Genomic DNA, 15,788 nt, shown 5'->3' with positions numbered 1-15,788 from the left:
CAGGCTCTCTGTCCATGGAATTCTCCAGGCAAGAATACTGGAGTAGGTTACCATTTCCTCCTCCAGGGGATCTTCCCGATCCACGGATTGAACCCAATCTCCTGCGTTGACAGGTGGATTCTTTACCATCTGAGCCCCGATACTGTTTTAGGTAAAGTCTCAAAAGAGAAAGGGTTGGACTGAATCTTGCAGAAATGAACCAAAAGATTATGATCCAAGGGAATCTGTGTGGGTATTTCTGCTTATGTCTGTGATGAAGGTCCTCCCAGACCCAGGTGGTCTTGGAAAAGTCTCCACCGTGGATTAGCCTTCCTAGAACCCAAAGTCCCATTTATATGGAAGCTCTGGCAGAAGTTGGTTACATGTGGTGATGACATTCAAGAGGCTATCCTGTAATAAGCGGGGGAAAAAAAGTCTTGTGCCTCATAAGCCAGCCATTTGAAATTACTGTTGCCAGAAGCATTATCTTAAAAATGACATACCCTTTCACATTTATCCCTGGCATTTACTGTGAGCTTAATAATATTTTCCTCTCAGTTGAATGCTTCATTTGATTAAACTAAAAAAAAATTTAGTCTAATGAGGCAGAATATCATAAATACTTGTATGCCAACTCTTTCAGATGTTACGCAAAATCTGACATAAAATATGTGAATCTTTGCCACTCAAATAGGAAGAGGATAAAAGCCTCCTCAAGTCAAAAATAGAGAAATTTAAAGTTCAATTAAGAAAGAGCTATTTTGGATCCATATTATCATGTTGAAGTGAAGTGAAGTGAAGTCGCTCAGTCGTGTCCGACTCTTTGCGACCCCATGTACTATAGCCTACCAGGCTCCTCCGTCCATGGGATTTTCCAGGCAAGAGTACTGGAGTGGGTTGCCATTTCCTTCTCCAGGGGATCTTCCTGACCCAGGGATCAAACCCAGGTCTCCCACATTGTAGGCAGATGCGTTACCATTTGAGCCACCAGAGAAGCTATAGATCATGTTAGTGATATTTAAATTAGAAATATTAGAAATCAGTTCTAATAAACCTTGAAGCTAAAATCTGCTTAGGGGAAAAACATTCCTTTCGACCTAAAAGGCCCAAAGTATGGGGAATGTGACACTGTCTGGGGAGCTTGGAAATCCTGAGTTACTTGAAATACACATTTCCTAGGGCAGGAAAGAGCTTCCCTTATTTTAGCTTACTTTTTAAAAGCCTTCTGTTTTCTTATCTCTAATTTCATGCTGGCCTCAAACCTTGATAATGGCTTCCTAGATATATCAATTTCTAGGTAAAGAATTCAAGGAGAAAGGACAGAAACTCTAATTTAACAAGTTCGCTTTCTGGTTTACAGTGTGGTCTCCCAGGAGTTGAAGCCTGCAAAGAATTTCCCAGGATTCAACCTTCCCAGAGCAGACTGACAAGGTTGAGCCTGTGCCTGCCTGTGAAAATGAGTGTTTTCATAAAAGATCAGCCAAAGACAGCATTAACCTGAAAGATACCATGCTCACTGGGACAATGAGGCTAGGGCATAACATAACACTAGGATGATATGATGTTCATTCTGCAGTTTACATGCCTTCCTAACTCCTTTTAGTTATTTGAGATCTGAAATAAACACCTGAGAGACAGGCAAGAGAGGTTGAATTAGAAAGTGAGGCGAGCCTGTTAAATGAGAAAGAGGTGCTAAAAATGGGAAACAAAAGGGAAAAAAAGCTGAACATGGCTTAACCGTCCCATTTTTGGGGATCCCCAACTGCAACTTCTTTGTCCCCACTGTCTTATGGGAGTTGGGGGGCCCTCACCCTTGGCTGCACATCAGAAGCACTGTGGGAGCTTTTAAACAACTCCGTGATCAGGCTGCACCCAAAACTAACCACATCAGACCCTCTGGGCATGGGATCTAGGCATCAAGATCCTTTCCCACCACTCACCACTCCCCCATCACCAATGACTGCAATATGTAGCCAAAGCTGAGAAACACTGGTCTCAACTGTGGATGAGTTTGTTTCTATAGGGCCAAACCACACAACAAGTGGGATCTTCCCTGACCAGGGATCGAGCCTGTGCCCTGCACTGGGAGCGTGGAGTCTTAACCACTGGATGCCAGCAAAACTCAGGCATATCTCCAACTGTACTATTCCTCCTGCTCATACCAAGATTATTCAGCACACTGCTCGCATCAAGAGACCTGAGCTATCCTCATGGCTTAGAATGTGATGAATGGAAGGATGCTTTCTGTGTCTGTGAGTAAAATGTGTGGCACCAGAAAAGTCAGCAAACTACGGCCCCTGGATGGAACTGGGGTCACCACCTGTTTTTGTATAACTTGTGAGCTAAGAGTGATTTTACATTTTTAAGTGGTTGAAAAAATTTCAAAGAAGAATATTTTATTTACATGTAAGAATTACGTGAAAGTCGCATTTCAGTGCCATAAATAAAGTTTTATTAATATGCAGGCATTCACATTCACTTTATACGTTGTATACAGCTGCTTTTACAAAACTGCCAACTAAAAATTGGTACGTGCCATTTGCCTCTATAAGAATGAAATCATTTAGCCTCTGCGGTCACTGACCTTCAAATACCTTAAAAGGAGTCCAGGGTGGAGATCAGGAATGAGGCACTCTGTGCCTCGTATCTATAAAATTACTAAAATCATTAATAGTGACATCTGTTCCTTTTGACTGGCCACAATCTTCTGCCAAAATCTGTGTTTGACTGCATGTACCCTCTTCACTAAAATCAAATATAATACTGACTGACCTTCCCCCTTGCCTCTTTGGAGCAGTTTCTCAGAGCTATCTGAGAGGCTGTCTCCAGGGCTGTAGTCCTCATTCTGCCCCCAAACAAACCTTAACTCACAGCTCTCGGGTTGTGTTTTTTTTTTTTTTTTTTTTTTTTTTTCAGTTGACACTCTAACAGCAGAGTGAGTAGTTGAGACAGATGCCATCTGGCCCCCAAACCCAAAAGTATTAACAGTCTGTTGTTGTTTGGACGCTCAGTTGTGTCCAACTCTTTTTGACCCCAGGGACTGTAGCCCACCAGGCTCCACTGTCCATGGAATTCGCCAGGCAGGAATACTGGAGTGGGTTTCCATTTTCTTCTCCAGGGGACCTTCCTGACCCAGGGATTAAAGCTGTGTCTCCTGCACTGGCAGGTGGGTTATTTACCACTGAGCCACTGGGGGACAATCTGTACCTTTACATAAACGTTTGTTGACCCCTGTGTGTGTGCCTGAAAATACATGCTCATGAACACACAGGTATGTGTGTCTCCACTGAAAAACCAAACTCTTGAGACTTCCATGATGGTTCAGTGGTTGGGACTCTAAGCTTTCACTGCACGGAGTGAGGGTTCAGTACCTGGTTGAGGAACAAAGATCCTGCATGCCATGAATGGTGGCCAAAACTTAACAAGAATTAATTAAATAAGAAAATAAATGAATACCAAACTCTTTGGAGAGGTCAATACATCCCAAAGCAATGAACAATACATGTGTGTTTGTGTGTGTGTTAATTGCTCAGTCATGTCCTACTCTTTGCAACCCTATGCACTGTAGCTCACCAGGCTCCTCTGTCCATGGAATTTTCCAGGCAAGAATACTGGAATGAGTAGCCATTTGATTTTCCAGGGGATCTTACCAACCCATGGACTGAACTCAGGTCTCTCACATGGCAGGTAGACTCTTTACTGTACTTATGCACAAATAAAACATCTTAAGAGCTCTTGACCACTGAATTAGGGAAGCAGAGAAATACAGAAGAACTGGAAATTCATTAAGCAGTTTCTCTTGCTGCAGTTTCCTCTGAAACTACTGACTTTATGTGTCTGAATAACATATATTTTCCTTCTTTTTCCTTTTTGGAGAAAGGACAAAAATAATACAATGTGGGAAGTGTTCAGTGAAATTTTGTTCAATGAATTAGTGTTAAGAATATAAAGAGCCTTGATCATTCAATTTACTAAAACAAAAGCTGATTTGTTTGGTGGTCTTAAAATGTTTAGGGCTTCCTCAAAATATCTCGTTTCTTTAAAAAGACTCTCTAAAATGGAAGAGACAGTCATCATGTAGGAGGGACTCTGGGTATGAGGAAAAAGAAATTAAGGACAAGTAGAAATCTCAGTCTGATAATATTTTGTCATTCACAATCACAACAAAATCCTGTTCCCATGTCTTGTTTTTAAAGAATAGCTGGAAGCCAGTTGGATGAGAGGCCAGCAGCCTTGACAAATATTGGGTGTACTAGAAGTTATAAGTGAGAAAGTCAATTGCCCTCAACTCAGAATTTAGCTTTCAGCAACTAAATGGAACAAGCACTTACTCTGTACTTAGTATTGGGTTGGCCAAAAAGTTTGCTTGGCTCGTGTTTTTCCAAAGAAACTTAGAAACCTGAATGAACTTTTTGGCCAACCCAATAGTTTGGATTTCCTAAACTCTTGTTCGACCTGGGATGCTACATTGCTTATAAGAAAAAAGCTATCAAGGTATCAAAAGCCATCCACATCCTGCTCAGTGAAACTCTCCATCTCATCTTTTGTAAACCACATTTCAATTTTTTACTCTAAAAACTCTGAACTGGGACTTCCCTGGTCCAGTGGGTAAGAATTCGCCTGCCAATTCAGGGGACACAGGTTCGATGCCTGATCCAGGAAAATGCCACTTGTCACAGGGTAACCGGGCCTGTGTGTCATGATTACTGAAGCCCAAGCACCCTAGAGTCTATGCTCCACAAGAGAAACTACCACAATGAGAAGGCCCTGCATCACAACTAGAGAGCAGTCCTCACTCACTGTAACTAGAGAAAACCTGCGTGCAGCAACAAAGACTCAGCAAAGTCAAAAATAAACAAAGGAATAAAAATAAAAAGATGGTAACTAGAAAAAGAAACATTAAAATATATTTTTAAAAAATCCCTGAACTGTTTGTTTTCTAGCACATGCAAAATTGCTTTATGTATCTTTTCCTTTGAACTTTCTGGTTCCTCCATCTAGGATGTTCTTCTCACCTCTCTTTGTGTGGCCACATCCTCCTCACTCCTTCAAATTGCTTAGGCATCATTCCCATGAAGCTCCTCTGATTCTTCTGGATGGTTAAATGCCTGTCTCTGGTTTCTCCATAGCACACAGATTATCTTTTTATCATGATACCATGTTGTTGTTCAGCCGCTCAGTCATGTCTGACTCTCTGTGACCCCATGGACTGTAGCATGCCTGGTTTCCCTGTCCTTCACCATATATAGGAGCTTGCTCAAACACATGTCCATTGAGTCAGTGATGCCATCCAACCATCTCACCCTCTGTCGTGCCCTCCTCCCCCTGCCTAGAATCTTTCCCAGCATCAGGGTCTTTTCAAATTAGTCAGTTCTTCACATCAGGTGGCCAGAGTATTGGAGTTTCAACTTCAACATCAGTCCTTCCAATGAATATTCAGGACTGATTTCCTTTAGGACAGACTGGTTAGATCTCCTTGTAGTCCAAGGGACTCTTAAGAGTCTTCTCCAACAACACAGTTCAAAAGCATCAATTCTTCAGTGCTCAGCCTTCTTTATAGTCCAACTCTCACATCCATACATAACTACTGGAAAAACCACACCTTTCACTATATGGAATTTGGGGGCAAAGTAATGTCTCTGCTTTTTAATATGCTGTCTAGGTTGGTCATAGCTTTTCTTCCAAGGAGCAAGCGTCTTTTAATTTCATGGCTGCAGTCACCATCTGCAGTGATTTTGGAGCCCAAGAAACTAAAGTCTGTCACTGTTTCCATTGCTTCCCCATCTATTTGCCATGAACTGATGGGACCAGATACCATGACATTCGTTTTTTGAATGTTGAGCTTTAAGCCAACTTTTTCACTCTCCTCTTTCAATTTCATCAAGAAGCTCTTTAGTTCCTCTTCACTTTCTGCCATAAGGGTGGTGTCATCTGCATATCTGAGGTTATTGGTATTTCTCCCAGTTATCTTGATTTCAGCTTGTGCTTCATCCAGTCTGGCATTTCACATGATGTACTCTGCATATAACTTAAATAAGCAGGGTGACAATATACAGCCTTGACGTACTCCTTTTCCTATTTGGAACCAGTCTGTTGTTACATGTCCGAGTGTAACTGTTGCCTCTTGACCTGCATATAGGTTTCTCAGGAGGCAGGTAAGGTGATCTGGTATTCCCTTTTCTTGAGGAATTTTCCACAGTCTGTTGTGATCCACACAGTCAAAGGCTTTAGCATAGTCAATGAAGCAGAAGAGGATGTTTTTCTGGAATTCTCTTGCTTTTTCTTTGATCCACTGGATGTTGGCAATTTGATTTCTGGTTCCTCTGCCTTTTCTACATCCAGCTTTAACATCTGGAAGTTCTCAGTTCAAAAAATGTTGAAGGCTCACTTGGAGAAGTTTGAGCATTACTTTGCTAGCATGTGAAATGAGTACAATTGAGCAGTAGTTTGAACATTCTTCGGCATTGCCTTTCTTTGGGATTGCTGAGTTTTCCAAATTTGCTGGCATATTGAGTGCAGCACTTTAACAGCATCATCTTTTAGGATTTGAAACAGCTCAACTGGAATTCCATCACCTCCACTAGCTTTGTGTGTAGTGATACCATATTGTCTTAAAATCGTTTAGTCATCCCAACCTTCCCTGACAAATTGGAAGTTCACCAAGGGATAGAAAAGCAGCACTGTCTAAGAACTTCCATATTTATCCCTTGGCATATAGTACTAGGGGGCTTCCCTGGTGGTTCAGTCAGTAAAGTATCCACCTGCAATGCAGGAGATCCGGGTTTGATCCCTGGGTCAGAAAGATCCCCTGGAGAAGGAAAGGGCAACCCATTCCAGTATTCTTCCCTGGAAAATCCCATGGACAGATAAGCCTGGAAGGCTACAGTACATGGGGTCACAAGAGTCAGACCCAACTTAGCAAGTACATGAACACATACAGTACTAGGCCAATAACATTGGCAGAGCTATATGTTGAATTTATTTGTATAAATAAAATGCATAGGTGAGTGAATCATTTAGCTCTACTCCTTAGTGATCTAACAGAAGAAGAAAGGTCATTACTCTGTCTTAGCTACCGAGCATGTAACGTGTCACCTAATACACCTTAGGTAAGAGTGAAGTAAGTCAGAAAGAGAAACACATTAATGCATGTATGTGGAATCTAGAAAAATGCTACAGATGCTCCTAGTTCCAGGGCAGAAATAGAGACAGAGATGTGGACATGGGAAGTGGGGAAAGGAGGGGGGGACAAATTGGGAGATTAGGATTGACACATATACACAACCGTGTGTAAAACAGAGAGCTAGTAGGAAGCTCTTGTATAGCCCAGGGAGCTCAGCTCGGTGCTCTGTGATGATGGAGAGGGGTCGGGTGGAGGAGGGAGGGAGGTGCAAGAGGGAGGGAATCTATGTATACAAATAGCTGATTCACTCTGTTGTACAGCAGAAACTAAACACAACATTGTAAAGCAATTCTACTCCAATTTAACAAAAAGAACGCAGAACCCAGGGGTAGTTCAAACTAAGTATGGTGTCAAGGGTCTGGCTGAACTCCCGATCTCCATACTGCCTCACATTATTGACATTTATAATGAGGAAAGTCACATGTATACAAAGAAAACACAAATCAGGGGCTCCGGCGGTGTGAGACACTGCACCTTAGGAGGAGGTCTGAGAGCAGCTATGGGGGCATGCTGCAGCAGAGGGCAGTGTCCCACCCATTCCCACTCAGCATTCATCCTTAAGCACAGAACTGTTTACTATCAACACACACAAATCTACCAGAGAGGATTTCTTTTCAATCCCAAGAACCTGGAGTTCCTGTGCACAGAACAAGTCAGAATAAGTAAGAGATCTTCCCAACTCAGGGATCGAATCCGGGTCTCCCACAGTGCAGGCAGATTCTTTACCATCTGAGCCACCAGGGAAGCCCACTCTAGACCTCATGTAACTCTAATGGATACAGCCACAGTTCAAGTAAATCACATACTCTCATAACTCCAATATTTCTCACCTCTTCTGTCACCTGTCCATCACTTCATGGAAGGAAGAGTCATTTTTCTCAGGACACCAGGGTTTTGCAAATTGCTTTAGGCTTAGCATTTGTGAAGCTTGTGGCTTTAATTGCTCACCCTTTGCTGCCACTAAGGGCTGAGCTTACTCAAAGCAGGTTAAAATAGGAAGAAAGGAATTAGCACCAGACAAAATTAAGCAGAGGCACAGGAAAGAGGCGAAAGTAATTTTCCTTTGGAGAACAGTCCTTATAACCATTATTCGTTTGCATCACAAAACTCTCACAGCTAGTATTACAGAATGAACTGGATGTACTTTTAGAGATGTACTATAAATCTGAACAATTTTTAAAGTCTGGTAAGGAAAGGAGTTTGCTCAGAGCATTAGAAACTAGCTATACAGCATTTTATCTACTGCACAAAACAAACCAGTATTAACTTTGTGGAAGTGGTCCTGACTCAGAGCTAAAACACTCCCAGCTTGCTAATATTTCAAATAGTAGTAAGAGGATGCTGCCTAATTGCCATGTTAATCTCAAAGATGTTAATGAAAATGACATTGGGGACAGAAAGATGATTCTACTCCTGACGAAAAAAGGATGTGTCACATAATGACAGAGTGGGGTTCATCAACTTATTTTGCCCAAAATAATAGATATGAAGAAAGAATGACTTTTTTAGTCATTAAGATACCAAACATGTCTTATTTACCAGAAGGAAAGAGAGAGAGAGAGACAGAGGGAGAGGGTGAGCCAGAGGGAGGGAGCTGGGGGATGGGATGAGAATGAGGATCAGCTAAGAAGGTAAGGACTGCTGTGAATGGTGTGGTTTCTGCTTTTGGATCAGAGCCAACCAAATCAGCTTTTGAAGCTTCACAGAGACTGTGACAGCCAGTCCCCGGCCTCCCAGAGAGTGATTAAGAACAACTGGATAAAACTAGAATGCGCTTGGGCAGGGGGTGGGGTTGGGGGACAGGAGAAACTGGTTGGTTGTCAGAGGTACAGGTTCCTGTGGTTCAATACTTGCCGTATCCTCCAATGTCATGATAGAAATGCTGCTGAGAAACACAGCAGCATCCTTTATCCATCTTCTTACTGAACAAAATCAATTTTTCAGTTCTTAAGTTCCACTCTTCCTGTATTTTAGGGGACAGTATTGATGTCCCCTCCAGATTCCCTCAGATCCCTTGCAGCAGGCTCCACTCAGCCATCCCAAGCTTCTGGGTACTTTTCTGCTAATGGTTTGCACTTATGATGTTCAGAGCTTTGCCTTTAGCACTGGAGGCCAAGCATGCCTTGAAGTATGCCTCCCCTGACCCTCAGTTAAATCTGAATTTCAGATAAACAATCAACAATTTTTTAGTATAAAAATATACTACTATTTATATAGTACATACAAATAAGATTTCATGAAACTTTTTTTTTTTTAGTTTTTTACCTGAAAATAAATTTAACTGGACATCCTGTATCATCATTTGCTAAATCTGGAAACCCAATCTAAGGGAACCTATAAACAATGACTTATTGGGACAGAAGTGCAATGGTCCAGCTCCTCAAAATATAAAAACCTAGAGATACCAATATTTTATGCCCCAGAATCTCTTGCAGGATTAAGCTGAGTTCTCAAACTCATACCTCACCAGAGACAGCAAATTGCTCATCTTCACTTTTTAAAAAAATTGAGGAGTACTTGCTTTACAATATTTTGTTGGTTTTCTGCTTACAGCAAATTGAATCAGCTGTATGTAGACATATATCCCCTCCCTCTTGAACCTCCCTCTGACCCCCCTCCATCCCACCCATCTAGGTCACTTACTCCCTTACTGGTAGCTCCCAGAATCATTTCAATTAACAAATTACTCACTTAGGAATCCTTGCCTGAGGATTCATTTCTAGGAGAGTAGGATTTTTTTTTAACTTTTTATTTTGTATTGGGGTATAGCCAATTAGCAGACAATGTTGTGACAGTTTCAGAACAGGAAAGGGACTCAGCCATATATATATATATAAGTAGCCATTCTCCCCTAAACTCCCCTCCCCTCCCATCCAGGCTGCCACATAACATTGAGCAGAGCTCTCTGCACTATATAGTAGGACCTTTGTGGTTATCCATTTAAGTATAGCAGTGTGTACATGTTCATCCCAAACTCCCTAACTATCCCCTTCCTCCATTCATCTCCCTAGCAACCATAAGTTCCTTCTCTAAGTCTGTGAGTCTATTTGATTTTGTTGTTGTTGTTGTTTTCAGTATTAGCTAAGACTTTTTTTTTAAGGATTTAAGATAGATATCTCACAAATCACACCACATTGACAACTCATCACAGCGTGAAAGGAATTAGGAATCACTGCCTTGAAGAGCATTCTGTTTGTTGATTACAATTCACATTTATATGCCTTTAAAAAAACAAAACTCAGCTGTCTCATGTGTCAAGTCCTGAGAAATCAGTGAAGAGCCATTTGCCATGTTCCTCTGAGAGGCTGCTGCGCCTTGCCTAAGCCATTCATACATTTCCCTGCTTTGAAACTCCTGAAAAGAAATAAAGTCTAACCAGGCATCTGAAAAACAATCATTTCCACTCTGATATGAGTTTTTAAAAACGATGCTCAAGCCCAGCTGCTCCAGGAAAAGAGCAATGAACTGTGAAGAAATATGCGTGGAAGAGGAGAAGGGGGAATTAACTGCTAAGCTAGGCCAGCTAATAGATAGCAGAGGCCAGAATCTTGCAAATTCTCTTTTGGGGAATCTGCTGTTACAGGGGAGGCTGCAGTTCTGCTTGAAGATCCTAATGAGAAAAGAAGGTCTGCAAGCTTGACTACTTGGCTTTGCAGAATTCCTCCAGCTCCAAGAAAATAAAAAAGAAGTTAACACCTTTTAGGGATGGGAGTGAAGAAAAGATAGGCCAACTCCTGTTCCTACTTCCTAAGGAATAATTTGGGGATAATGTAACTCATCTCACAGTGGCAGTCCGTTAATGAATGAGTCATCATTGCGATAAATACATGTTTCAGGAAAAAGACATTTTGCTCTACTGATCTCCCAAACATCTTGACTCTCCTTCTTATTGGGAGGACAACATCTTGACTCTCCTTCTTATTGGGAAGACATTGTTCTTGGCCTGGTTCAGTCGAAGCACCCTGACTATTATTAATATATTCTATCTCTAAACCAAGGCACCCTGACCATTATATTCTATCAATTGATCCTGGGTATTTACAGTCTCAAAGATAAAGTCTATTTAGGGACAAACTTCCAATTTACAACGAGAGACCCCTGGGACAATACACCAGTCTTTGGTGAAACATGTCCATATGGCTTTATAGCTTTACATGTATGGTTCTTTTTATGCATGGATTTTTTTTTTTATCCATAGTAAATACTACAGTACACCAGGATCCTCAGTTGGGTAAATCCTTGGATATGGAGCTACATAAGGATACAGAGGAACTGTGGATAGGAAAAGCTTACTGTCAAGTTATACTCGGATTTTTGACAGGCAAAGTGAGGGGGTGGGGTCAGAGCAACTAACTCCTATGTTATTTCAGGGTCAACTGTATCTACATGCAGAACTTGTTAAGACTCAAGGAATAAACCCAGGCAGGTAGATTCTGAAACAACCATGTAAGCACTGTGATATTGGAGAGTATGACCCTTACTCTTAAGTAACTGTAAAATGAAATCATTTAATTTTCTTCATTGAGCCAGAAGACTAAGTGTTTTGAATGGGGGACTCCATCTTTCCTCTTTATATAGATATATTGTCCCTTTTAAATGCCAGCCTGAAATATGAGCCAAGATAGCTCATCCAGCGAGTCCCCACGAGGCTGAACAAAAATAGCATCTCTAAATAATTTTGATCCCTGTGTGAGAGTTAGGAACTCAGCAATCAAAATCAAAAATGAGATTTTCCTACATAAGGTTTTGTGGGACAAGATAGAGGGCCACCCCAAGAGAAGTCAAAGGAAATGATTTCAAGGACAAATGCAACCAGGGTTTAAAGTATTTTTTATCGTAAAGGAAATATAGCTACATTCTTTGAGAATTTGGAACGGACTGAATACAATCATAATCTTTTGATAGTGGATGAGAAATGATTTAATGTTTTATTTTTTTCTTTGAAGTTTTACATAAAGTGACACAAGTTTGTAGGAATGCTATAGGGAAAAAATATCAGTATGGATAGTACCTGCGCTCTTAATGACCCATGAGGCTAGATCTTTTTTCTCATTGTTGCCTTTGATAATATACCAGTCATGAAAATCAGCCTTGACTTAGGTTCCAACAGGCTAGAGAACATTCGGCCTGATAGGAAATGACAAGGCTCTTGGCTATCTTTTCTCTCTTTACTTTTCTTGACAAGGTGCTAGCTCTATGCATGGGAGATTTGAGGAGCTGGCCATCTGATAACAAGTTAGAGGTGGCAGACCTATAAAGAAGTGGAATTTGTGGAAATTCTCTGAGGCAATTCAAAGGAAATTATTATTAATTTTTTTTGAAGTTGCAAGGAATGTATTTGACACCAAGAGGTTTCTTTTTCCAAAGCTTAAACAGAAAAAAAATCAAGAAATCAATGAAAACAATTTATTTTCCTGGATTTATCCATGTGAACTGCTGCCCTGAGTCCCCAAAAAACATCAAGTCTCAGCCATGCAAGTAACACAGATGATTTTGATAGCTATAATTCCAGAAATATAAGTGCTTACCATTTCAACTAAAAACTATCCTCCTGGGTTTTCACATTATGTATTAGAAGATCTCTGAGAGGGAGTACATTACAGGTATCTAGAAGTGTCGTTTGGATAGAAATATACAAACATGGGCTTCCCTGGTGGCTCAGATGGTAAAGAATCCACCTGCAATGTGTGAGATCTGGGTTTGATCCCTGGGTTGGGAAGATCGCCTGGAGGAGGGCATGGCAACATACTCCAATATTCTTGCCTGGAGAATCCCCATGGACAGAGGAGCCTGGCAGGCTACAGTCCATGGGGTCACAAAGAGTCAGACACGACTGAAGTGACTGAGCACGAATGCACATACCAACCCTTTGGCCAATCTGTTATGTGTCTTACCTGTCAGAACCAGGCGCTGACTTTAAACTCCGAAAATTGTGGCTGTCTAAGTCCAAGCTGTAGCTCCGCCCACTTTCAGTTTTGGGAGTAATGATTTCTCCTCTGGTTGCTGATCTGAACTTGCTAAGAAGAAATCTGAAATTACATATATACATACGTACATTTAAAAGGAAGATCATAAAACACAAGTATATCATTTTAAGAATACCATTTATTGTACTTCTAACAGTATATAATTCTTCAATGAAGCTGGCTTGATGCTGAGAAATTCTGGGGAGTCCCCATGACTTGTGCAACAGAGTGTCAAAGGTACCAGCAGAGGCAGTGAGGGCATTCTCCCAAAGCCATACCAGCTGCCGGTAGGCTAGGACTCTGTCCTTCAAAGAAAAATACCATTGACTTTGGGGACTCACCACTATCACCTGAGAATGGAGAAGCACTGCCCGGGCTGAACTTATTTACACAGTGCTGAGAAAAGGGGAGTTTGAACTCATCTTGCTCAGACTGAAGAGCTACGATGATCCTGTAGGATCAACTAATGTAGCAACTTACTAGACTGTAGCTCCATGAGAAGGACAACTCTTGTTCTTCTTGTTTCCTATCAGGTCCCCTAAGGTTAGAGGGAGGCCTGGCATGAACTACAACCCAGCCAGTTCTTGAGGAATAAGTGACTGCATGCATGCTCCTGGGGTAATAAGTCTGAACAATGGAATGGCTCACACCACATGAAACTTGACTGCATTCCCATTTTCCCAAATTATTTGGAACTTAAGCAAAAAGAGCTTTTCAGAAACTAACATTCAGGTCATGATCCAAGCTACCAAAAGCCTCAAACATGGGTCTTTTCAAATGCACTCGCATAAAGACAAACCAAAGCTATTTTCCTTTTGTGTGGTATCGGTAGAGACCAATTCATTTACTTTACTGGCTATAGTTTTCTCATGGGGAAAAAGTATTCCAAAAGTACTGGGACGATCTTAATAGGATCTGCCAAATTGTCTGCCACAGTGTCAGAAGCTTCAGTCTGCCTGGAAATTACATTTTTGGTGAGAATAGCACTTAATATCATGTCAAATGATGTTACTTTGGGAACCACTGTGTGTATGTCCTTACCTCTGCACAGCTGCTTTCAGTGTCTCCTCCATGTGAACTCACTCTTCCTCCTCTTTTATTATCCTGGGCCCTCTCCCTCTTTCAAGCTCCTCATCAAGTCCCACTTAGAATTTGATTCCTTTCCCAATGGTCCCTGTGCCCTCCCGACATTGATAATCTAATATTTAATTATTTATTCCCATATTATATCTTTTGTAGTCATACAGCTTCCCTGGTAGCTCAGTGGGGAAAATTCCACCTGCCATGCAGGAAACAGAGGTTCAATCCCTGGGTCGGGAAGATCCCCTGGAGAAGGAAATGGCAACCCAGTATTCCTGCCTGGAAAATCCCATGGATAGAAGAGCCTGGCGAGCTATAGTCCATGGGGTCGCTAAAGAATTAGACACGACTGAGCTACTAAACAACAACAACAAACTTCTTGCCATGTTTCAAAAAGGCTATCAGGCCACTCATATTGCCATCTTAGATTTTCCTAAAATCCTTCTCTACGTTATTAACTTTTCAAGTGTGGACCTTTGAACCTTTTCTTTCCAACTAGGTGTTACATTCTTTGACGACAGAACAATCAGATCCCAGTTTGGAGTTTCAGCAGAGCTCAGCCCAGCACTAGGACTCCTTTGACAATTCAGGATGTATATCATTCATGGTACTGGTTAGCTCCTTACTGTCTCCCAGCTCTAGGCTCACCATTCTGTAACCCACATAGTGATGCCTGGCCTGGGGTCCACACATTCTACCTCCTAGAGGCCTTTGTGGGCTCCACACTGAATTCAATCAGATTACTGATTGTTTTTGATGGGCCAGGCACCATGCTGAATACTGCAGCACAAAAGTTAAAAAAAAAGCCAGTAGAAGAGCTTACAATTAAGAGGAGGGGAGAGAGGGGGTGTATCCAGTGAGATCGGTTCATTTACTTTACATTCTTGTGTAAGGAGGGGCTTGATGTCAGAGTGCAAAATCAAGAGTGATGCAGAGGCACAAGCCATTGTGGGAGCCCCAAGGAGAGACAAATAGGTTTAGAATAGTAGGAAGGCTCAAGATATAGGACATATGGCCCCTCTAGCTATCTTTCCCATTCATTGCTGCTAATTAACAAAGTCATGGTTAGTCATGACGGTTTGAGTCAAATGACATTTAGGATTCATGCCTACTCATAGTAAAAGATTCTTTAAAAAAAGAAAAAAAATACACTTTCTGTAGAGACAGATGAAGCCTCAGGGACTGGCAGCCTTTCACACTGGCTTTTGCTGAGAACAAAGCCATCCTACCCAGTGTGCATGTGTGTGCTCAGTCATGTCTGACTCTTTGTGACCCCATGGACTGTAGCCCACCAGGCTCCTCTGGCCATGGGATTTTCCAGGAAAGAATACTGGAGTAGGTTGCCATATTCCCTTCTCCAGGGGTTCTTCCCAGCCCAGGAATTGAACCCACATCTACTGCATTGGCAGGTGGATTCTTTACTGCTGACTCATCAGGGAAGCCCCACACGACTCAGAGCAAACCATAAAGCCACTTGGTATAGATTAGGATTTTCACTACCTGGACCACAAAACTAGCCACCAGCTGACTCAGAAATAGACTACAAAGACTGCAACAGGCAGGGCTATGAAGCAATACTT

General features: G+C 41.7%; 1 protein-coding gene across 1 annotated transcript in view; it reads right to left on the bottom strand.

Moving 5' to 3' along the window:
- Positions 1 to 15,788, bottom strand: part of SYTL5 (synaptotagmin like 5) — a 115,516-nt gene that overhangs the window by 42,041 nt on the left and 57,687 nt on the right. Inside the window, exon 5 of the mRNA XM_005700922.3 lies at positions 13,057 to 13,191. Coding sequence (XP_005700979.1) covers positions 13,057 to 13,191 — 135 coding nt within the window. The remainder of the gene's footprint in view (positions 1 to 13,056; positions 13,192 to 15,788) is intronic.

This window comes from Capra hircus (assembly GCF_001704415.2).
Source record: "Capra hircus breed San Clemente chromosome X unlocalized genomic scaffold, ASM170441v1, whole genome shotgun sequence".
NCBI lineage: Eukaryota > Metazoa > Chordata > Mammalia > Artiodactyla > Bovidae > Capra > Capra hircus.
Note: the sequence above shows the minus strand (reverse complement) of the source record. Positions and strands in the feature narration are given on the sequence as shown.